Source organism: Caretta caretta, chromosome 18, assembly GCF_965140235.1.
Source record: "Caretta caretta isolate rCarCar2 chromosome 18, rCarCar1.hap1, whole genome shotgun sequence".
NCBI lineage: Eukaryota > Metazoa > Chordata > Testudines > Cheloniidae > Caretta > Caretta caretta.
Genome location: NC_134223.1, coordinates 17,232,723 through 17,258,164, shown reverse-complemented (window position 1 = coordinate 17,258,164; position 25,442 = coordinate 17,232,723). Strand labels below are relative to the sequence as shown.

At 46.2% G+C, this 25,442-nt stretch overlaps 1 protein-coding gene across 6 annotated transcripts in view; it reads right to left on the bottom strand.

Moving 5' to 3' along the window:
- MIB2 (MIB E3 ubiquitin protein ligase 2) overlaps positions 1 to 25,442 on the bottom strand; it is a 108,181-nt gene that overhangs the window by 57,654 nt on the left and 25,085 nt on the right. For 5 of the 6 annotated variants that reach the window (XM_048825203.2, XM_048825204.2, XM_075121210.1 and 2 more), the window contains exons 2-3: positions 15,469 to 15,787; positions 11,321 to 11,492 (exon numbers count right to left, since the gene is read on the bottom strand). In XM_048825203.2, the coding sequence (XP_048681160.1) occupies positions 11,321 to 11,492; positions 15,469 to 15,715 (419 nt within the window). In that variant the 5' untranslated portion in view covers positions 15,716 to 15,787. Of the gene's footprint in view, positions 1 to 11,320; positions 11,493 to 15,468; positions 15,788 to 25,442 lie in introns of those variants that run through there. The other variant, XM_075121212.1, reaches the window with a different exon arrangement.

Here is a 25,442-nt window from a genome sequence, read left to right as displayed (position 1 = left end):
GGTACAGGAGGGGGTGAGGGCTCCAGCTGGGGGTGTAGGCTCTGGGGTGAGGCCAGAAATGAGGGATTCAGGGTCTGGGAGGTGGCTGTGGGCTGGGATTGGGGATGAGGGGTTTGGGGTGCAGGAAAGGGCTTTGAGCTGAGGCATGGGGCTGGGTGTGGGAGGGATGTGGGCTGGGGCCAGAAATGAGAAGTTCAGGGTGCAGTAGCGGGCTCAGGGCTGGGGTGTGGGAGAGGGCATGATGTGCAGGCTCCAGGAGGGAATTTGGGTGTGAGAGGGGCTTCAGAGTGCGGGCTCCCAGCAGCAGTTACCTCAGGGGGCTCCCTGGAAGTGGTGCCATGTCCCTCAGCTCCTAGGCATAGGAGGGGCCAGGCGGCTCTGTGCAGTGCATACTGCCTTCACCCATAGGTGCTGCCCCCGCAGCTCCCACTGGCTAGGGTTCCTTCTCATAAACAAACTAGGGAAATGCAACCTAGGTGGAGCTACTATAGGGTGGGTGCATAACTGGTTGGAAAACCATTCCCAGAGAGTAGTTATCAGTAGTTCACAGTCAAGCTGGAAGGGCATATCAAGTGGGGTCCTGCACAGATCAGTTCTGGGTCCGGTTCTGTTCAATATCTTCATCCATGATTTAAATAGCAGCATAGAGAGTACACTTATAATGTTTGCGGATGATACCTAGCTGGGAGGGGTTGCAAGTGCTTTGAAGGATAAGTTTATAATTCAAAATGATCCAGACAAACTGAAAAAATGATCTGAAGTAAATAGGATGCAATTCAATGAGGACAAATGCAAAGGACTCCACTTAGGAAGGAACAATCAGTTGCACACATACAAAATGGGAAATGACTGCCTAGGAAGAAGTATCATGGAAAGGGATCTGGGGGTCATAGTGGATCACAAGCTAAATATGAGTCAACAATGTAACACTGTTGCAAAAAAAGCAAACATCATTCTGGGCTGTATTAGCAGGAGCGTTGTTAGCAAGACACGAGAAGGAATTCTTCCGCTCTACTCCACTGATTAGGCCTCAGTTCTGAGAGGCACATTTCAGGAAAGAAGTGGACAAATTGGAGAAAGTCCAGAGAAGAGCAACAAAAATGATTAAAGGTCTAGAAAACATGACCTATGAGGGAAAGATAGAAAAAATTGGGTTTGTTTTGTCTGGAGAAGAGAAGATTGAAGGCGGACATGATAACAGTTTTCAAATACATAAAAGGCTGTTACAAGGAGGAGGAAGAAAAATTGTTCTCTTTAACCTCTGTGGATAGGACAAGAAGCAATGAATGAGCTTAAATTGCAGCAAGGGTTGGGCATTAGGAAAAACTTCCTGTCAGGATAGTTAACCACTGGAATAAATTGCCTAGGGAAAGTTGTGGAATCTGAGTCACTGGAGATTTTTAAGAGCAGGTTAGACAAACACCTGTCAGGGATGGTCTAGATAATACTTAGTCCTGCCTTGAGTGCAGAGGACTGGACTAGATGACCTCAAGGTCCCTTCCAGTCCTACGATTCTATGATTCTATTTACAAACCTTAAAAAAAGTTTTAGCCACTACCTTCAGCCAGGAAGCATATCAAGCAGACAAGGGCTCCTCAGGGCAATGTTGACTGTCATCAATTCCACACTGCTTATGAAAGATAAGGGAGATGTTACCATCTCACAAAACTACCAATTTTCTTATTGATAAACTATATTAGACTAGCTGGAGGTTTTTAGCTCTACAATTCAACTCCCAGATAAGCCATTAATGACTGAACAGAAAGGGCTGCTGGTTATACTGCTATTATTGACAGCCTGTAGGCTAGGACTTCATCTACAGTTAGTTATGAATTCAGCAAAATCTCCAGAGTTCTCTCAGTCAAACCCGGGAGGAAGAGACTTCAGTGGATTTTTGAACAGCCGCATATCTGCAGAAATACGCAGCTCCCTGTGCACATGCCTCCAATGTGAGGCTCACTAAGGTTCACGGGAGAGATCAAAGAGCAGTGAGGAGAGCAAGTTCCTTGTCTATTATTCCCATAGTTCATCAACATTAAGCTATCTTTGAAGACAATGGAAGCAGAGTTTCCTGTGTGTGTGTTTGCAGGATCAGGCTCAAAACTGGGTCTGAAAGGGAGGGCAGAGCACTCAGGCCTCATCCAGGTCCACGCGGGAACTCTGAGGCTTCCCTCCCACGGTCTGCCATCACCCCCGGCATTTCCTTTCCCATTGTACAACTCATAATGCGCCCACTTCTCACACTCTCCTTGCTCCGTGGGAGCTTCGCCCAAGTCAAGATAGATTAGAGGCCAAGGAAAGAACTTCTCAGAACTTGACCTAGTAATACAGCAAATACTCCAGCATTTGATCCTGGGATCCCTACGTTCTTTACAAACATGGATTTAGCCTCCTAGCAGTCCTATGTTGTTATCCCCATTTTGGAGATGGAGAAACCAAGGCAGAGAGTGGCAGTGACCTCCCCAAGTTCACACGGGGAGTCGCAGAGAGCTGGAGTTAAAACCCAGATTTCCCAACTCCTAATCTTGTTCTCTAACCATGCCCTTCCTATGGTCTCTAACCTCCCAGCATGGGTTGGGACTCTCTCACATGGGTTATCAACCCGGGGAACATGACCACCAGGCTGGCTGGGGATCAGGGAGAGGGGGTCACAAAAAAACAGCCATCACAAGGGGTCACAACTACCTCACCCTTTCCATATTGTTAGACAGGGGCAAAGTGGGAACTGGCTAGATCAGGGGTGGCCAACCTGAGGCTCCGGAGCCCCACGCGGCTCTTCAGAAGTGAATATGCGGCTCCTTGTCTAGGCACCGACTCCGGGGCTGGAGCTACAGGTGCCAACTTTCCAATGTGCCGGGGGGTGCTCACTGCTCAGGGGGGTGCCCCTGGCTCTGCCACAGGCCCTGCCCCCACTCCACCCCTTCCTGCCCCCTCCCTGAGCCTGCACTGCCCTCGCTCCTCTTGCTCCTCCCCAGAGCCTCCTGCATGCCATGAAACAGCTGATCGGGAGGTGTGGAGAGGCGCTGATCTGCAGGGTGGGAGGTGCTGGGAGTGGGAAGCTGATTGGAGGCTGCTGATATGTTACTGTCTCTCTTTGGCAATGTACATTGGTAAATTCTGGCTCCTTCTCAAGCTCAGGTTAGCCACCCCAGGCTAGATCCTGGCCAGGTGGGAGGAGAGTCCTGGCATGGAAAGCATTAAAAACCATAGCTCATCCGAGTCTGCTCCTTAACGTTTAAGCATTGACTGTCAAAACCCTCTTCTGCTGCTCCTGTACAAAGGCATCAGGCCCATCACTAAAGAAACTGGTACTGGGTTAGCTGTCTAGGTCAACAAGATGAGAGTGGCCATTCTCTGTGGCGGGCCAGGTGGGAAGCTGGAGTGCAATTAACCGAGATGTGGCATAAGCCCAGAGAAATGATGCACAGCGCAATCAACGACACAGATACTGAACCGAAGCCAACACAGAACACATTAGGCGAGAGCTCCCAGACTCAAAATACTTTAAACAACCAGTTGCGATGGGTGGGGCAGCTAGAACCTTGGTGAGGGCAGGAAGCAGAATTCCTCCCACCTACTTGTTAACAGCACCAGCCAAGTGCCCTGCTTCCTGACACTGGGAACGTGGCACCGCTCTAGCTACACCCATCGAGCTGTCCTAGTGCAACCCCTGAGCATCAGAGTGCTGGACTGGGGTAAGAAGTCCCGCTAGTGCAAATCACCTTTTACACCCAGGCCAAATCCCTGGAACAGAAGGCCTAGGTCTAGCCACCCCATAAGCTTCGAGGGATGCTGCATGAGCGAAGCACTCTGACATGCCCTGCGCTGAAATGCTGAACCCCAAAGAGCCTGGCTGGAAGCACAGGAGCCAGCAAACTCTAGCTTCATTTTTAAATGGACCTGTTGTGCCTTCCTGGAGCAGCTAGTAACTTGCTGACCAGTCCCAGCACATACAATATTCAGGCAATACCAGAGCCAGGTTACAAGAGTAACAATCAGAATTGTCTGCTGCCAGTGGGTTGAACTAAGGTCCCCTGGGGGCTTTAAAGGACCTTCAGGTGAATAGGTATTTTTGGGGTATTTCCAAAGCTGATTTGGGACCCCCCAGTGTGCTTGCCAGTGCTTAGGGCCTCTTAAATCCTCGGATTTACCGAGCCTTCGCACACACTCCAGTGCCTGTCTTGTCTCGGCTTAGCCACAGAGTTCATCCACTTGGGGTCCAGCAAGGGAGGGAAAGCGGATGGCCATTCGTTACACAAACATGTCCCACAGGCTATTTATGGAGCACTTTTCATCTGCAAAGTCACAGGGGAGCCTAACGATGGTGATATACTGGGGCAAAACAGTTCATAGGACACAGCCATGTCTCTGGGCCAAGCACACAGAGCTAACGGAGCCAGGATGGGAAGAGACACGGACAGGTGGCTACTGGTCCATGGGAAGAGGGGATGTCCCATGTCAAATTAACTCCCTCCTCCCCCTGAAGGCCAATGCAGTTCCATTGAGGGGACTGTGTTCTCTTGTCACCCAAAACGCCAACATTCAAATCCACCCCATGGGGCCACAAATAAGAGAGGTGGAAGTGGTGAAAATGTTGTAACAGAGCCAGCAGTTTCTGGAAATGGTTCCACTGAACCAAGATCATGGGATGCTGCAAACTCTGGTGGGCTCTCCCCCGAGCAGCTTCCTTGCTTTAAATGTTTGTGCTCATTAACACCCAAGTGGGCTCAGCGTAGTATGTTGCCCGAGGCTTGAAAAAGTGTTGCTACGCTAGGGGCTGTTCATTTCCTAATCCTAAATAATCAAAAGATCCCCACATCCAGAAGGAGAAAGGAGATAAGAGGTTCTAAATATTAAGTCTATCGTAGCCTATTTAAAACAAACAAAAAAAAAACCACAGTTACAATCTCCTTTTAACATGCAGGCTTTGCAGGTCTCTGGAGAGCTGCCACAGGTTCCCTCTTCTACTTTACAGAAAAAAAATTAAAATGAATGATACAAGCCACATTCTCTTTGCAGCTTTCCCATTGGCACTGCTCAGGGTTCACTGATTCATAAGTAGGCAAGTTTTGTTCTTCGGCAAGGCTGCCCCCTCGTCTAGGGAATTTGCTTTTGCAGCCCAAATATCAGATGTTCAAGAGAGGCACTTAAAAAAAACCCACAACACCAGGAAGCATCTATGTGGGATCTCTTTTTTTGATTACTTCATTCCATTTTTTTACATCAGGGCTTTTACTCCATTCTTAACCCGAAACAAGACTACAGCAGCTAAGACATAAAAAGTCATGGAATTCCCCTTGCACCAAAACAAAGCTATACCTAGTCTCTCCTACTCCCAAATTGCAAAGCATCTCTTAATAAAATTGCTTCATGTAGTTTGGCAATTCCCAGCGTGAAGGTTGTTGCATAAAAACATGTACCTCACAGTTATATTACAATATCCTGCAGGGTAACAAACAAAAAAGCACTCTGATATCCTGCCTCCCTTCTGAGCCCAGTGGTTTGAGCCCAGTGTGTATTTCTGATTCATTTTTAAAATTGCAGCCTTCCACAATAGGAAGCTCCCACCCTGTGTTTCTGGAGCTACAATTTCTCTGACCCATGCAGACCTCACAGAGTAAATTACAGAGACACTGAATGTAGCAAACAGCATGAAAAACCAAGTGTGCAACCTAGATACAACCATTGTGCTTCCTTCTCTCCCTATTTAGACTCACGAAAGCTCTCTCACATCGCTGTTAGGTTTGTGCTGGGTCCCGTTTTGTCATCCATTCCATACCTGGAGGGACATAGCTCAAGCTAACGTATGCTCCATTTATTTGGGATTACTGTGGGTTTAAACACAATGAGAGGTACAGCTCATGAGCCATTCCCACACACCTCCCACTACTGTTAAAAATCCATCGTTCGATCTGTGCCATGCTCCCCCACCCCACAGCAGAACAATCCACCGCGGAAAGGAAATGGATGGAAATACGAGCCCTTTCCTACTGGACTGAGTAAAACTCGAACTCAAAACAAGCAAGATGAACAGCAGGTGCCATGCACCCTTACGCTCTGCCTGGCAGCGGCTACTGGATTCTCTTCCCTGCATCTTCAGAGACGACAGGACCATGGGAGGGGGCCAATGGGGACTTTTCCTCCAGCATGTCAAGCTGTACGTGGGACGCAAGCGGTGCGCAGGCCTTGTGCGGGCCCAATACCCATGGTGAAGGTCACTCACATTGAGCCAATAAGGGCTGCATGAACTGGCCATTAGTCTGATTATGCCCAGCCTCCATCCTTCCTACTGCAGGCCACACTCATCTGTTGAGTCATGTCAAATTAGGTCTAGACCCTGCAGCGAGGCCTGCCCACATGGAGTTCACTGCAGGATTGGTGCATTCAACTGTAGGCTCTTTAAGGCAGGGACTGGGCTGTCATGTGTGTTTGTACAGTACCTAGTTTGATGGAGATCTCCGTCCAGGCTGGGTTTTTGGGAGTGACCAGAATAGAAATAAAAATAAAATAAAATAAGAGGCCCAGAGCTGAAGCTTAGGATCCAAGCCAGAATCTTTTCTGAAGTCCAGTGTCAAATAAACTAGTCAATAATGTTTCAGGGGCTTTCCTCCCCTCTCTCACTTTGGTTAACAAAGTCCTCTTTGGAAGCTAGAGACAGGAATTTCTGCCCTTGCAACAGCACAGATACAGGGCGGGCATGAGAGGATGGTGCCAATTTTAAAAAGCAAAAAAAATTGAAGCATTTTTGTTGAAAAAACTGAAAAACCAACAGCGCAACCATAGGACTCTGGTGGTCTTTGCAAACTGCCACGTGCAAAAAGAACTGTGTCTGAATTCTGGGCTAGCCAACCTTGGCTGTGTTCCTTAGATGCTTGCAAATGGTGCTATCCCACTGAAATCAATGGGAGTTTTGTCTTTGGTTTCAATAGAAGCAGGATTAACACCCTCGTCCCCTGAGATATCGGTGTTAAAAGTCCCTCATAATCCCGATATCCCACCGAACACACATCATAACTCCGATACCATAACAAATATTCCCCTGAACGCAGTCGCATCCTGTGAAAGCAATCCAAGTGCCTGACACACTACTGGGAGGAGGAGGATAGGATTAATTGAGTGTATTATGGAAGGCTGGACTGCAGAGTGAACAGGTTTTATGGAGGTAGCAATCAAAACAGGTAGTGACCTGCAATTCTGCTGCTTAACGTACGAGTCCCAACCAGACCGAGTTCAGAGGACAAGGCAAGTCCTTAATGCTGTAGTTAGGACTTGTCTACACATAGAGTTGTTCCTGATTAACGCAGTGCAGTTACTCCTGTTCTGGAATAAGAGTGACTTGTTCCTGTTCAGTTTAATGCACTTTCAAAGTGAGTTAAGATAAACAGGAAGGAATCAGTCTGGGTGTGTCTACACTGCACAGTATACCTGGGGTCTGTCATATGTTTATGCCCAAATACCCCTAATGTCCACACACAAAGCTCCTTAACATGCACCACCCCCTGGCCAAATCTGGGCTCAGTGGCTGACTCAGGGGAATATGTACAAGCCAGCATTCTGGTATAGCGTTTGATCAAGCCTCGTTCCCTCTGCATTGAGGTCACAGCTGAAGCTCATGTTGCCAGTTCACATTTAAATAGTCCATCAATACTATCCCACAATCCCCTGAGTCTGTCTGTTCTGGTCCCTCTATCTCCCAGCTTCCCACTTGCCTCCTATGCACCGGAAGCAATTCCCTGCTTTACATTCACTCACTGAGTGTTTAACCCTCCATTTTCACACGAATTGCCAGATTTTCAAGCCAGCTAAGCCAGCTTGTTGAAGAACTGAGAAAATGGCCACCACCCACCATGCTGCTAGCTGGCCAGAGGAACACACCAGGAGTTTCGTCAACATGTTGTGTGTGGGCTGCAAGAGTTATGAATTTAGCAGGACTACAAGCAACATGCATTTATATGAAGTCTGGGAACTCCCCGGCTAGCTGCCTGAAATGCCCCATTTGTTGGCTGGCTGTGAGCGTTTCCAACCAAGCGTCAGGGGATGGACAGGCAAGTTGGGATTAAAAACTGAATTCTGGGGATGTTCACCAGCAAACACAGTCACCTCATGGTAATCTTACACCTTCACGAGTTAGCGGAAGCTGCTGGCAGAATTAAAATGCAATGGGCCTCTCTCATTCAATGGCAGGACTCCTGTGAAAAAACAGGAAAATTACACTAGCTCCATTCTCTGTTGCAAAGCTTTTCCGAAGGAAAAAAAATATATTGTACGTAAGACAGACAATGGCAGGAAAAGGGTAAAAAACAAAAAAACCCCTCTCATCTCAAGCCTGAGAAAGTTCTGAGACTTCTTGGGGAGAAGACTGCCTCAGTATGGTGCCAAAAAGGACCCAGTGTGCCCAGTCCAAAGTGATTGTTAGAGTTGGCTCAGGCAACTCTCTGTGCACTAGACTGTAAAACTGCCCCCCTCCCTGAGCTGTCTTGGTAAATCCAAGCAGACCAGGCAGGAACAGGTCCAACAGCTTTACTGGCATAGCTTCCAGCAGTTTGCTTCACATTGGCACCCTGTGCACCACTGCCCAATTCCAGCAGCTCAGGAGTTCACATTGTGCTGTGGCCTTAAGAGGACAAGTTGATCCATCTGCCTCCTTTCCCATATAGCATCCTCAGAAAAGACCACACGTTCTGTATACAGGAGAGTCGGGGAGAAAGCTGCCCAGCAGCCGCCTTGATTTAAAAAAAAGGGCGTTATTCTTGGGTGTTCCCGATCAGGGTCAGAAAGGATGGCAGAGCTGGCATTGAAAGGTATGCACGGTACATACAGCAGTGTCCTATGCAATCATTGCAAGTCCATGGGAACTGGAGCGCTGAAGCTGACTTGGGTCAGCACAGCCATTTACAGTAATTGTTTTTGGACTTGGGATCATGCAACTTAACGGCTAAGCTCTAAACCACTCTGCTGAATGGGATGAATGGTTACTTCTCTGTAGCATTGCAACAGACTAATTATTATATGTGGAGAGAGAACGCATTGCAGGAATCCCAAAGCTCATTTCACAATGTTATCTGGTTGGATTGTCATATTAATGCAACCGCGAGAAATGTTCTAATCTTAATGGATAACACAAGCCGCAAGGCTCAGAGAGACAGTCTTCTTTGACAGAATATCAAATGATTTGCATCATTTTGCTAGAACTCTGAACAGTGTCCATGCTGATTCAATTCCACAAACAGAACTTCCATTAACTCCAATGGGAGTCACTCCCACGCAAGGGAAGGGGGTACAGTAAGTCATCTATGTGTCGATTGCGTAACATACCAGGAGGCCTTAATCTTTAAAAAAAACACCCAATATAATAAAATGTTTGCACTGACATGAAGGAGAAAAAATTTTGCAAATGTGTCTTTCAAGGGAGGGAGGAGAGGGTACCTGGCTCACCAGGGCAAATACTCATCCAAAAACGATTATGGGATTCAGCTACAGGTCAGACTGCTAGCACCCCACCTGCTATCCTACTGCCAGCCTCGGGGTCTTGTGCCCCTCAAAGCTTTGCAGTCAGAGAGGAAGGATGGCCTAATCGTTAGGGCACTAGCTGATAATCTGGGTTCACGTCCTTGCTCCACCTCAGGCTTTCCTTGACACCACAGGTAAGTCGCATCATCACTCAGCTCCCCATCTGTATAATGGGGACACCAGCCCTGCCCTGTAGGACTGTTGCGAGAATAACTATGTTGAAGTTTGTGAGGAACTCTGATACTAGTGTAAATGAAGGCTATGGAAAGGCCTTCGGTGGCACTGATGCACTAGGGATTTACTATTTGTATTATCGTAACGCCTACAGAAGGACATCCCCTGCACTCTTCCTCTCTACAGCTCACCCATGATCAGGCCCTCTGCATTCCTTTGACATTACTTCCCTCACTAAACAAACACGATTCACACACCAGAGGCCAGATTCTCTCTCCATTGCCCTGCCACCTCTGTAACCATTTACATCACTGTGAAGTCTGGATGAAAGCCCATCAACTCAGAATAGAAATGATTTACTCCAATTTAGCACTGGTGTAGACAGACCTACCAGGTAGAGTCTGGGACAAACTGGCAGGATCCAAGTACACTCAGAATTATACCTCAAACTCCAGGCTTAGCTACTGCAAGCTCAGTGGACTCATCCCAAGTGCTGGGTGGCTCATGGACCACAAGACAGGGAAGAGGAGAGGTTGAAGTTTGGAGAGAAAACTGGGAGGTGGTGAAGGACTGTTGTGAATGACTGCTTTTCCTCCCACCCCGAATCCCAAAAGCAACAGTTTTTATAAACACTGTGTGCCGCATTATAGACAATCAGGAACTGCATTCCACTATATAAGTGAAGAGGATTTGCATAGACAATGAGATCTAGTGGTTAGAAAGAAGGGGTGTTGTGGAGAGAGGGGAGAAGGAGATAAGAGAGCCAGGACTCCGGCATTCTTCTCCCTAATCTGGCAGTCTGTACCCATACATCCATGGGCAAGTCATCCAAGGCTCTGCAAACATTAAGACTCAAAACATCCTCTGTACAGCAATAGGTCAGTATTAAAATCCCCTTTTCACAGCTGGATAGTAGAGATTCAGAGAGGCTAAGTGACACTTCCAAGGTGGCACAGAGAAACTGTGACAGAGCTGGGAGTCTGTTCCCCATGACAGCATACACCCAGCAGTTGGGTCTTGCATTGTCTGCCTGTTACAAGTTACAGCAACAGTCATGGACATCAAGGAGAACAGCCTGGTATACCTTTGGATGCTTGATAAATAACATAATTGTGAACATTTCTCCAGAAACACTAGACGTCTCTGTAAATGCTAAAAAGATGGCTCCAGCACACAGTACAGAGTTAATCCAGGGGCCCTTTGCTGTTAAAGAGGCAGTACTGAGTGTGGGCCTGATTCTGGAACTCTTGCAGGCAATGGAACTGCCTATAGACATTCAGCGGTTAGACAAGAGTACAGTGCAAGATCCCGAATAGCAGAGCTGATTGAAAGTTTACATATTTCAAGTTTGTTTTGGTCTAAAACGTCAAGCAAATTTTTGGCAGAAACACTGAACATTTAACATGACTTTTTCATGAAAATTCTGGTTTGTTTTTTTTCCAAAATCCAGAAATGTTTCAATAAATTACATTTTTTTAAAACAAACAAAAACTTTTCTTTTCCCCAACCAATCCTACTGACAAGAATACAGGCGCAAGCCTCACACTCTTCCGCAAAGCTCCCCAAACAGCTCCCTGGGACTTTCACAACTCAACATGGTTAACTTTCATCATCTGGCGAGCAGCCAAGGACTTACGGTCGTGAGTGGGCAGTCTCATAGCGCTCAAAGGCGTGTGAGGTGTCGTGCTTGTTGTTCATGTAACACTGCGTACACAAGTCATAATCAAAGCACACCTTGCACTTCCACCGCATGCCTCTGATCCCGTGCTTCTTGCAACAATCGCAGATGATGTTGGGATGGCGCACACCTAAAAAACCCAAATACACACACAACCCATCAGAGGCTGAATGCACTGGACAGAGCTCAGATGGCATTACTTAGAGCCGCAGTTCTCAAACTGTGGGTTGGGACCCAAAAGCGCGTCGTGACCCTGTTTGAGTGGGGTTGTCAGGGCTGGCATTAGACTTGCTGCGGCCTGAGGCTGAAGCCAGAAGTCCAAGCCACACCGCCGAGGGCTGAAGCCGAAGCCTGAAGGCTTCAGACCTGGGCAGTGGGGCTCAGGTTACAGCCTCCACCCGCCCAGGGCTGAAGCCCTCAAACTTTGGCTTCGCCCTCCCCAAGGGGGCAGGGTTCGGGCTTTGGCCCCCCTGCCCGGGGTGGAAGGGCTCGGTCTTCAGCCCTCCTTCCCGGGGTCGTGTAGTAATTGTTGTTGTCAGAAGGGGGTCGGAGTACAATGAAGTTTGAGAACCCCTGACTTAAGAGGGTACTCCGAGTGCTGTACTGTTGTGAACCACTTTCAGCAGGTTCCTGTACAAGAGGATCTGAAGTTCCCATTTCACCTTCCTACCCACACCCTGCACAGAGAATAAGTTGGACTGTTTATTGTTAGGAAATGTTACACCGGCAGAGTCCACTCGCAAAAGGTGATCGGCTTGACACACTCGTCCTGCAGCTCTACTTGTTTTAACTCCTGCCAAAGCCTTTAAACACTGCTTTTATATATCTATGGTACTTCTATGCCCCACTCCAATAGTATCTGAGCACTTCAGTTTTCCATGCATTCATCCTCACTCCTGAAAACTTGACTATACTATTCTAGCGCAGAGGTCCTCTTCTGGCTCCATCTATAGGAAGCCCAAGGGATGTCTTGTTAGCCTCAGACAATTTGCTATCAGTTGCGAGACAAGGGCAGGCAGGCTTTAGGATCCTGGTACCCCAGGAAAAGAATCCTCTGGTTCCCTCCCTCTGTCTTTCATCTGAGGCACGACAGCAGGTCTCCATCTCTTCCTTTTCCCAGGTCGCCTCCATCTTTCTCCTCGGTCTTCCCTCCTCTCCCCACTAGCAGTCATGACTGACTCCTGGCCAGCTGGCTTCACAAGCCACCCCTCAAGGCTTGAGGAAGAAGTAGAAAGCTTTTCTGCGGCAGTGTTTAAGCAGCATGGTGCCCCCCAGCCTTGAAAACTGGGCTGGAATTTCCAGACACGCCCAGGAGAGTTAAGCACTCTGATCCCACTGACACTCGATGGGTTTGGGGAATCTCACCTTTTGGCAAACCTTAGCCATTAATGCCCTAGGTGGCTGCCTACCCAGCTCATGCTTAGAGCTGCTCCTAAGAAGAGCGGCAACAAAATAAAGCAGCCCGTTCTTCCTGCTTCCTCCACATCGGCTTGCCTGACCGAACCTAGCCATGCCTCGCCAGCCTCTGCAGGAGGAGGATTAGGCTAACGGCTCAGCCTGGCGCACGAAGCAGAAAGGGTTTCAGATCAGAGCGCTCCCCACGAAAATACATGATCTTTCCCTCAGCCACTGGCAACCCAGCACTCACGCCCCAGCTCAAGCACCACTCCAGTGAGATTGCTTGGGAAGCTTTCCTATGGAACGGTTCTCGCTTTTCAGCCCTTCTGATGTTGAACACGTGTCTCAGAGAATTTGAAACATAACTAAGCAGCAGCAGTGCACAGAGTACTGGGGAGCTTGTTCTGCATTCATGGGGAGGGTTACTTTGAAAATGAAGTTTTAATAACGGTTTAAGATGCAAAGTCTCAACAAGAAAAGGGGCCTCGGAAGCTCAGTGAGCATCTGTATGGGAGCACCTCCCATTTACTCTGGATTAGCGGTTAATGGCTGCTTTCAGTGCCTTTTTCATGCTCTTGCGACAGAAGAATAAAGCAAATGAACTCAAATGCTTCATTAAAATGATGTTACATGGGAGTAACTTTTGATTTTCTTCAGAGCAGTTTTTTCTGCTCAACAATGAAAATCTTTATTAAATACATCAATTGCTTTATCAAAATGTATTTCCCTTTATTCTCCGATCACAGATGCACACAAAACCCAGGAGTAATTCATTAAAACAGGAATTCTCCATCTCCAGACACCAGTCTCCTCTCAGATTTCATTAAGAACAATTGAAAATCCGGGACCCAAAGCAGTCACAAGTGGATCCCTCCCTTACATCCTTCTGATCACTGGCCCAAGAATACTGGAAATCGTTTACATGACCCAGCAACATTGGTAAAACTATGCCAAAATGTTCGCTTCTGGCTGCTTAGAGTGAGTCTTCTAAACAGGAGAGGCTTGATTTTCATAGCTCCCGAGGGATCTGGCATTACACAGCAACTATGAAAATCAGGGGCATTTTTATTTTGGTGCCTACATACCTCAGGCATCCATATCTGAAAAGTTGTTCCCACAATCCTTTGCAATAGTTTCCTACATATGTTCAGCATCTCTCTAACTGCTTGCATTAGAGATCAGGGGGTCAACTTCTCTGCTCAGCTCTCCTGGTGCAAGTCCGGAGCAACTCTAACTTTGAGTAAAACATTCTGGATTTACATTGCAGGCAGAATTTGACCCAAATAGTTTATATTACATCTGAAAGCAGCCTTGAGTCTCTGCTTCCCAATAGTATAAAGCATTGGTTTCTGGCTTCAGGGTTCTCAGGACAATAGCTGCTAAAAGTCGCATCAAAATTCAACTGCAAAGTAGAATAAATCAGAGAAATTTTAGGCTGATACCTGGCATTCAAATGATATAAAGCATCCACATCTGGCCCCAGAAACTTACAAGGTATCTATCAAACCATGTAATGGTATCTCAGATCTAACAGTAAGTTTTGTAGGCATTTTGCCAGTCCTAGACTTTGGGCTAGTGCAATTTTCAAGCTGTTGGAGTCAAACACGAAGGTGATGGAAATTAAACTGCTTTTCTTAAGAGTTGGTTCTGAGCTGCAAAGTTTGAGTCTGTCAGCAAGGATAGCTTTAGCATGGTTTCAACAGTACCCACAGAAAGCAAAAACGAGGGTGCAAAGACAATGGATTTTTTTTTTATACTTCATGGATAGGTACCTACAGGTTCATATTAATGATATTTATGAGGGCAAAGACCACTGGTACTGCAGCTCCTTGTGTAAGGTCACAATACCCGGAGCTGGGCCCAGCCCAATGGGACAGGAGCCACTGCTGCCGGGTGAGTGTGGGGCAGGATCACTCTCCAGCTCCCCTCCACACCAGGCCAGGATTAGTGCGGCAAGGAGGTGAAGGGGGGTGACGCTGACCTATGGATTTTAGGCTGCCCCCCATGAATTTACAACAGAGTTTAGTACAGTGCACCCGCTGAATCCAGAAGCTACATCTGGCCTGGGGTCAGACCTTTCCCAAAGTTCTAGGGCTGCTTGGACCTGGGGTTTGGCTTCAGACCAGCCTCTGCTTTTTAAGTAGCTGAGGTTTATCTTTTCCCCACCACCCCTTAAAAAAAAAGATATTGTTGTTTAGGTGAAAGCGCTGGGCAGTTGTGCTCTGTCATTCTAAATGTGAGAATATTTAAAGGCGTGAAAAGACAATGAGCCAAGAGCAGTGGACGGAATGTTTGACGAAGACCCAGGTGACTTGTTGGGCATGTATGGCTACTACCGTGGCAGCCTAGTTCACATGCTGTCTCTGATGATATTTAACCTCCCGTGATACTGGTACCTTGCCCAGCACTCTGAAAATGGAAAGTGCTAACACTAACGAATACACGCAGAGAAGTATTATCTTCCTTTTACAAATGAATCAGACACATATTTAGTGATTCCCCCCCTCCCGTGTCACAGAATTCGTATGCCAGAATTCCTGGCTACCAATCTACACCCATACCGAGTCTCCCTAGCAACTCCGAGACCTGGAGATGGAGAGGATGGCTGTCATTTGAGCCAGACATTGTGTATGCCAAAACAGAAAGCTTTACTGAAATACATGGCTGCACCTCTTGTCAATGTCCAACTAATATTTCACTGGCCTTACCTATTTGTGCATTATCGTACAGGAGAAGGTCATAGGCTCCTTGGAATCCAGTCCGATAATTGGTTCTGGTCCCTTGATCCCACTGGACCACCACAGTCCTATCCGGTGTTGTTGGGCTGCCTTGCCGGCCAATCTCAACCACAGTCCCAACGTTCCCTTCGCCGTTGTCCTGATTGCCCCATTTCCAGTCAATTCCGCGGACCACCCGCATCCCGACCTGCATGCTTGCATATGGGTCCAAGTCCATCACGCTGTACAGCGGCCCTCACTAGCAGGGAATCTCAAAGGCAAGACGGAGGGAGCCGTGTGCCCAGCACACCTAGTAAGAAAGCACACAGTTAAGATACATTGTACAGCAAGGCACAAGACTTTCACAGCAAGGTGCGCGTGTAAATCATTTTGGCTAAACAAACTAGGCCTACAAGGGCTCACTGAATTAATGTTTTTCTAGATTCTGCATTTTCTGCTCAAGTCAGTCAAACCCAACAGGTCATCTTTGGTCAACTCAGATTCCCCCTGCCTCTCCCCCGCCTGCACCAAAATGGTTGAACACTGCTTTGGGTAGCAAGGTGTTATACTACAGAAGAACATCCTGGAACTTCAAATAAAATTCTCTCCCTTGCAGACAGGGTGTGAAATCCTGGTTCCATCGAAGCGAATGGAAAAATCTCCCAGACATCAATGGGTCCAGGATTTCACCCAAGCTGACAACAATTTCAGCATTTAAGTTGGTATGAATCTTAGCTCTTTCCTTAGGCCCTCAAACAAAACTACATCTACTCACATAGTGCTCTGTTATGAGCATCTGTCCCATCCATAATGTTCCCCCGGCGTGAGAAGCTGGAGGAAATGAAAGGAAGGAAAAAGGCTTCTCTTCCCCACCAACTAGGGTCCTGTTACCAATGCTGGTTCCCACCACACTGTTAGACCAGCCACAGAGGTTTCATCACATGGATGTGCGCAGACACTTCTGTTTGAGGAACTCTGCTCCCTACCACTATGGCCTCAGCCTGAGGTTAAACCAAAAAGACATTTGAAACAGCCAAATTTCACCTGCTTTCACAGAACACTGCCTCCTTCCCCACCTCTCCTGAAAACTGGGCCCACAACAGTGTCCACGAGCCCAGTTCAGAGTGTATAATAAAACCCAGAAATTCAAAGGAGTTCCTTCTTTGGGAGCATGTTGCACAGCTCTGATCGCTACAGGGTTATGAACAAAGCCAACTCCAATTTGTGCTTCGCTCCCCCGTTCCACACACCATGATCTGGAATAGCGTCTGTGCAGCAGCTTGTGTTTCGTTAGAGGAGCTGCAGGATCATTTTAATCTTTCCTTATCGCACTGGTGTCCCAGATCTGGTTGGCATCGTAACCAACTTGCAGCCAGCTAAGATTTTATGGTTATAGGTATGCTGCGTGCCAGGGCAAACTTAGAACTTCCTGCTTTTCATCATGAACGGAGCACAGATCATCTTCCTACAAACGTACAGGCCCCCGCCAAGGTCCAACATTTTCAGTGCTGTGGGTCGGAAGCTCATCATAGGGCACCGCCGCAATCTACCTACTGAAATAGGCGCTCTACAAAATGGTGTCCCCTGCACAGCGTGACCGCACACACACACCGTATATGCAAGGTCACACTGCATGGAGGATTCCTTTTTGTAGAACAGGTCTGCTGGAGAGAGGAGGGGAAGGGATGTATTTGGGGGTTGGAAGGAGCTGGTCCAGTGGGACCACCAAGTTGGACCACCAAGCTTCCTTTAGTTGCTATCAGTATAGGTCTCATGACACATAGTTCAGCAGTCCTGATTCCAACACTAGAGGGCCGCAGTGCCCATACACTACCCAGTTCATTTCCGTATTATATAGGTTTCACCAAAAGGTGTTCAAACTATTTATCTTCACTATGGTTACAAACTAATAAAGGCCTTTCAAAATCTTTCCTCCACTCCTCCATTGGTCGAGAATTCAGTCATTCAAGCATTTACATTTAGGTCATCTTCAGAAGACCGGAAAGCAAACTGTAGTTCTGTAGACTATGGAAACACTAAAGGAGACTGTAGCAAAAGTTTCTGGGAAATAACAGTGTGTCAGAACACTGCAAAAATATATTGAGAAGGAAGCCTAGAACGCACTGCAAGGATTCATGTGGCTTTCATTCCTACTTATCTATAAGATCAATCCCAAACAAAAAGAGCACAGGGAAGAGTTATAGCCTGTTACAGGGAGGTGTGTCAATAGCCACAGCAAGCGTTAAACAGTTCAATTCACAGGGCTCAACTCTCAACACAATCAGCAAGTCATGATCAAACGAGAAACCAGGCACAGAAGCATCATCCCCACTGGTAACATTTTAAAGAGGGAACGTGCACATGAACTGTACTGCTTTCACACATTAAATCGGAGTCCCTGCCTTGGTTAACAGGTCTAAGATTAGACCCGCACCCCTATAAATAGTTTTCATTTTAAAATATGGTGGGGGGGGGGGTTGAAGACAACCCAAAGCCTTAGCCTTTGAAAAGCCACACTCAGCAACATTTAAAAAGTAAGCTTCGTCTTTGATGGATGAGCCATTAGCAAGTCAGGGCAGCCTGGAGGGAAAGTATGTCACAGATAGGGCTGGCTGCTTGTCATGGCAGAAAAGAATGCTGAGGTCACAATTTATTTAAAAAAAAAAAAATGCAGCAAGTTAAGGGAGGGAGGTCATGCGGTCTGGAGCCAAGTTATTTTCAGGCTGCCACAAAGGTCATCAATTAGTTTCAACTGCCATGGTTGTTTTTGCAAGGATACCAGTCCATTGGGAGCAGAATTGAGATTAAAGAAACCCATTTCATGCAGGTCGAATAACCATCAGATGGTAACAACCTCCTGCCGCTACTGATGCTGGCTAGATTTGAACTGATGATCCAGAGGTGAAGGAATCTCCAGCCTACCCCCAAATCAATCTAGTTCCTGCCTATTCCTGGTCTCCCCCAGCCATTCAGTACCGCAGCACTCATTCCCTCCCAAATACTGCGTTAATATTATTCACTGATCTTTTGCACATACAGGATCCATGAAGACAGGTTTCAGAGTAGCAGCTGTGTTAGTCTGTATCCAATCTTGCATCCGATGAAGTGAGCTGTAGCTCACGAAAGCTTATGCTCAAATAAATTTGTTAGTCTCTAAGGTGCCACAAGTCCTCCTTTCCTTTTTGAGAATCCACGAAGCCTCTGATTTTCTTTAAGACATTCACTGTGTTTTTCCAGTAAGACAGATTTGTCCTGGGCTGGAGATGGATGAAAATCAGAAATAAATAATCACCCAGAGAGAGAGAGAGAAAGATGTTGCTGGGATTTTAAATTTTAACAGCAACTTATTAACACTAACATGGCTATTTTGGTTTCCAACTAGAGGACAATGAGGGATTATAGTTTGCAATTACATCCCTGTCCCATTCACTAACTTCAAACTTTAGTCAGTTCAGTAGATTGCTTAAGCAATAACCTTTCTTCTGAAACAAGAGTAAAAATCCTGCTCTTAAAAGGGGATTACATTTGTCAGTCTTGGTTAAATGATTAGTGAATAGTCTTTCATCAGAAAAGTCAGGGAAGCCCTCCCCTCCCCTCCCTCCCACCCCATTTCTGTGATTTGAAGAAATACTTTTATTTAAAATATAGGGTAAAGTTTTCAAAAAGGACCTCAATGACTTAAGAGCTAAGACCCATAGAAAGTCAATGAAACAGACTTCCAAGTGCTTAAGTCTCCTTTTCAAGAGTGACGTAAGAGTTGTCATTGAGGTGAAAATTGTATTCTTTGGCTTTTAGCTTAATGTTTTTTTTTTTAATCCTAATAGGTCATTCAGTCTCTTCCTAAAGATCTTTGTATTTCTGAATGAAGTACTAAAGAGAGCTAAATTCTGCTTTAAGATGCCGTTGAAACAGCTCCCATTCGGCCCTAAATGTTCATAAATGACATTTGCCATGAATTGTCACTTGAAACTAAGCCCTTTTAGAGGCAGGTGGTTAGAGATACGCTGCAGAATGATGGGGCCAGAATAAAAACGGCTGCAAGGATAGGAAATGTTTTTGCATTGCAATTTATGTGAACTAAAAATAGAGATTAAAATGGATTCTGTATTATTTCTGATATTAAAGAGGAATTCCCGCGATGAGTAACATGTTACAATACTGCATATCACACAAACATTCATCCATTTGACCATCGTGTTCCTTGTAATTTCTGCTAGTTAGTATTTATTGCAGGTGATACTTAGTCCAGACTAAACGCAAGATAAAGTCTTTGGCACCAGCCTCAAGATGAACACACCCCCTTCTTCTGGTCTATCTTCTCAAGATAGTCTATCCACCTTCTGCTCTCACACCGTAGCCCAGTCTGGGCTCCTTTGAGTCTCTCTCCAGCAAGCAGAGACTCTACAGGGCTTCCTACCTGCAGTCCACCTCCTATCCAGCTGGCTTCTGTCCTATCTCCACCCCAGAAGCCTGATATAGCCCCATGACCTGCCTTTATTCATTTTCTCCACCTTGGGAGGCGAGCTAAGTATGTCACAGCTGAGGCTGGACCCATCTCCCCATGACAGCCCTCCATCTGGATGTCCAATCCTGCAAGGTGCTGAGCATCTTCCGGTGATTCCAGTGGGAAGTGAGGGCGCTTTCCATCTTGTGGAATCGTGCCCCAACCCTGACAACAAAAGTGCAGCACCAAACTTCAAAGGCAACACACACTGCCGCTGCTATAGCCACCCCTCAGCGTTCAAGTTTCTTTTTCTTTTTTTGTCCTACATGGTGGAAGTTTAAAGATGTGGTGGGAATAAAGAGTCATATACTAAGCCAGACAAACAAACCGAGGATCTTAACTGCATTTCAGGATTCTCTGCATACTGTTCTTAGCACTAGATCAAAATGTTTCTTGCTCATTTCTTTCACAAATGTCTGAGGAAGGTTCATGTGTCAAATACGAAAACAAACCACTTCTGAAGCTGCTAGGCTGAACCTAAAGGGCCACTGTCGATTATGCTCAGAGAAGAGGGAACTGCCATGACCCAGCAATACAGACTCATCCCCGAGCATCTGCACTCCCTGTCTGGCCCTCCCCCACAGAGATTACCAACCTACCTGTTGATATAGCTCTGTCCTGGCCTCTCTCCAATGTCAACATCATCTCCAGTATTTTGTCAATAAAAGTCTGGTAAGAAAATATCCAGATCCTCCCACTCACAGGGCTATTAAAGGGCAGATGAGGCAACATCAGTGTTCATTCACATACACTCTAGATGCCCGCTGGTTTCATACACTTGCACGGAGATGGTTTATTAGTGCTTTGCTGCTCTACAGCGCTTTCAAAGCCTGGATCTCGATGGGCTTTACAAACATTAATGAATTAAGCCCCTGGGGAGCTAGCTCACTATTATCATCATCCCCTTCCCATACTACAAATGGAAAACCAAAGGAGAGAAATGACTTGTCCATAATTACATACTGAATCAGGTGCAGAACTGAGTGTGGACGAGGTAACTACTAGATCACACTCCATCCCATGCAGTGATTTACTGCTGGATTTTTAAAACATTTCTTCGCTCTGTACTGTCTGTCTGTTGGTTCTGGTCAGCCACTCAAGATTATTTCATAATTAGGTAGGAGACAAACTGCTAACTCATTTAGTATGAACACACCATACCAGCATTAAATTACAAGCTATTTGTTATTTACAAGAGGGGCCCCACTGGCCAGGGCACATCTTAATTTCAGTTTAGAGTTCAACCTTTGGGAGGAGGAAGTGTTTTCTCCCCTTCCCTAAACATGGTGCGCAAACAGTTCAAAGAGCATGTTCTTTGCAGCCATTTTGCATCCCAAAGCAGGTCACAATCGGTGAACATACTCAGCACTCACTTCCCCTACCACAGCTAAGCAGCCACCTCTGGATCTCAGCCACTCTTTTGTTTTGTAACCTAGCGGGCCAGGAGGGCAGTGCAAACATGTTTCCCCATGTACACCACTGAGCCTCTCTCTCATATTTGCTTTGATCGGGGAGAAAAGGGAAGGTAGAGGAGGCCTTAGTTCTTCTTGCTTCCTCGTGTTTAAGACGACATAAGAACATGCGTGCATGGCCAGGACAGGGAAGCTGTATATAAAGATAATTTGAGATTAAGTTTTAGTTTTTGCAAAACTCCCTTCTCAGAGACAAGTTTCGATGATTCAGTGATTTAAAACACACACACACACACAGACACACACACAGATGTATCCTGCACAAGTTTTGATTTTGCCGCCCAGCCATTGAACTGTGAAGGAACTCTGCTAAAGAAACACCTGGACTCTCCAGCGTGCAATGCTATTAGCAGGAAGATTTGTAATAATCATCACTGCATGAACTGTGAAATCAAACCAGCTTTGGAAATTCTGAAGTGAGAGGATTTGGTTTAAGAATTAAAATAGATAGGATACAAATCTTATTCCATCTCTATACACTGACCAAGTCCATAACCCATCAACTATCCCAGCATTAATGTCCAAACTCGCCCCTCATTGAAGTTTGAGACTTACCAGTAACTGAAAAATAGGAACCGTCTAAGCTTCTTCCCTCAGATTGGCCATTTCTAGAGTTTCACTCCAAGACCTTCTCCAGCCAGAGACATCCCACACCCTTTAGACACTGGTTGGAGACAGTTAAACCCACAGACCTGCATAGCTCAGCAGTAATGACCCCAAATCATAATGCAGGGTTTCAGCCCCTGAATGGGGGGTGACACAGCATTAGAGCCATGCCTGACAACAAGAAGGGAGGGAGAGCACCACTTCATGGAGGGCCCTTATAGGTCATCTAGGCCATTCGCTCCTCCTAAGAGACATTTCTGGATTTGTTCCCTCTGATATAGTTTACTAAGATCCCAAAAGCATGGTCCGGCTAGAAGCCTGGGACATGTCAGACAGGATCAGAGCCTAGTAGCTAGATATATTTATAGCATCCATCCATCTTGTGGCTTAGAAGTTTGCAGATGGAAGAGACTGCTAAATCATGGACTCTTACAGTTCCACTTGACAGAGTTTAAACGTCTGGCTACCTAATCTAACACACAGCTTAATCCAGACCTCTATTACTAGCCTTTACAATGAAATCTGAACTGGAGGAGGCTTAGGGGGGAAAAAAAAAAAATCTACGGCTGTCAAGCGATTAATCACAATTAATCACACTGCTAAACAATAACAGAATACATTTATTTACATTTTTTGGATGTTTTCTACATTTTCAAATATATTGAATTACAACAGAATACGATGTGTACAGTGCTCACTTTATATTATTTTTTATTACAAATATTTGCACTGTAAAAATGATCAACAAAAGAAATAAATATCTTGCAATGCCAGCTACAACAGTGCCATGCGAACCCCTGTCCTCACTTTCAGGTGACCCTGTAATTAAGAAGTGGGCAGCATTGTCTCCTGTAAGTGTAAACAAACTTGTTTCGCTTAACAATTGGCTGAACAAGAAGTAGGACTGATTCGACTTGTAGGCTCTAAAGTTTGACATCGTTTTATTTTTGAATGCAGGGTTTTTTTGTACATAATTCTAAATTTGTAAGTTCAACTTTCATGATAAAGAGATTGCACTACAGTACTTGTATGAGGTAAGCTGACAAATACTATTTCTTTTGTTGATCATTTTTACAGTGCAAATATTCGTAATAAAAAATAATATAAAATGAGCACTGTATACTTTGTATCCTGTGCTGAAATCCATATATTTGAAAATGTAGAAAACATCCAAAAATATTTAACCAATTTCAATTGCTATTTTATTGTAGAACAGTGCGATTAATTGCAATTACTTTTTTTTAATCAACAGCCCTAAAAATAACTTATTCTCAGCTGCCTGGCTCTGGTGGGAGACAGACTTTTGGGTGGGGGCGGGAATAGCCGCTTCCCCTTCAGAGCATGGATAAATGAGATGCACAATCCACCATCCGCATTAGCAGCAGCCTCTCAACTCCAGTGCTGCAAGGGAGGAGATGGAGACCACCCAAGAGAATTCAGGTGATGGCTCCATGGCTTTTCAGTTGTCTTTGACATGGGGGTGGCAGGGTTCCCAGACCTGCCAAAAAAATCCATATTGCTGTCCTGCTTGCTAATCACCACTGCAATTCCCCATGTTACCAAACACACAGTACCAGCAGAACAAACACCTTGGGGCTCTCTGGACTACTGACAGCTGCTGTAGGCATCTATATGCCAGAGTATGAGTCCTCCTCTCCCTCCACCCCCTGACTCCCATCCTTTAGATCAAATCCTTTGCAAACCAAAAACAGAGCCTTCTGCTTTTTCCATCAAGTTACATAAATTGTCTGCACACTGTCCTAATTATAACTGCCCCAACACCAGACTATTTCAAAAACATGTTTAATGATCCAGTCGCTGCTCTGTTTAAACATGCAGCACTAATTCAGCGAACATCTGGCACAATCGTAAAAACAGAAGTGAGGTTTGAAAAAAAATAAATTAAACAGGAAACATACAAACAAGCAGCTCAAGTGGCTGCAGCATCACTTCATGGTTTCAGACACACTACAGCCTTTCCATCATGTTCTCATTTTACCTGTCCCATTCCACTTGATTTGTTTGTATAACCAATTTTTCCCTGATATCACACACGCTCTTTAGACACAAACACGCATCACAGCTGCTTGGCAAGTCCTGTGGAATGATCTCCCCTCTTCTGGCCAATAGGCTCTAAGGCCAGCAGGGACCACTACGGTCATCGAATCGGATCTCCTGCAAAACACAGGCTGTAGAACTGCCCCGAAATAATTCCTGGAAGCAAAGGCCTCGATCCTGTGATGAGCACCATATGGGTGCTCACAAAGAACTCACTGCAGGGTGGGGATACACAGCAGCAGGGAAGGAGACATATCGGTCCACATGGAACCGACTGTCCATCGTGTTTCAATGGGTTTGTCCACACTGGGGGAAAAAAAAAAAAGATCCGAGGCAGCGAGCCTCAGAGCCCAGGTCGACTGACTCGGGCTCCTGAGGCTTATGCCAAGGGGCTAAAAATACCTGGGTAGACGTCCAGGCTCAGGCTGAAACCCAAGAAGAGGGGGAGGTGCTCAGAACCGAAGCTTCAGCCCGCTCCTGAACATCTACACTGCTATTTTTAGCCTATGTGCCTGAGCCAGTGGACCCAGGGTCTGAGACTTGCTGTTGTGGGGTTTGTGTTTCCACTGTACATATACCCCAACCTTTACAAAGCCCCACAAAATACCATTCCAGTCTCCCTCTCATCTCTTAGGTCTCTCTCTCTCTCTCACACACACACACACCCTCCTCCGTCACCCTGTTAAGTCTCCTTTCCCCATTTCCATCCGTCTCTCCCCCCACTCCAGATGCTATCACCTACCCATCGAACACCTTCCCATCTGTTTGCCATGCCCTCACCTTTCCTGCATTCAAGACCCTTCTACAGACTTCTGCAAGGCCCAAACTAGATTCACACGAGAGAGTAAGGCCTTGACGGATGAGTATCTCCACACTAAGGAACAGTGGCCTTTGCGAGGACAACCCTTGCAGCCAGAGGCCCACACCATCCATCACAGCAAGCCACATGCAGGAGAGGATGCATTCTAATTACAGACTGCAGGCAGTGCAACTTTCACGACCTATCAGCCATGACTCGCTCCCACGCTGATCCCCAGAGAGGCGATTTAGGGGTGGTTTATTATTCCTCTCCCGGCTCCCCCCAGAAAAGTATGACATGTGCTCGTCTTATTAACCCAGCAGGAATGCAAACCCAAGAGGAAAGGAAATGCTGGCAGTATGGCAGCCCCCGGCGCTCCAGAATGCCCTTTGCATAATTGGTCAAATGGATGGTGAGCTGTGAAAGAAACCATGAAAAAACATTTTTATGCAGGCAAAATTAAAGGAACAAAAATGTCTCCATTTACAGATCCACTCGAATGCTTTCAAATCCTTCTCATTCAGAA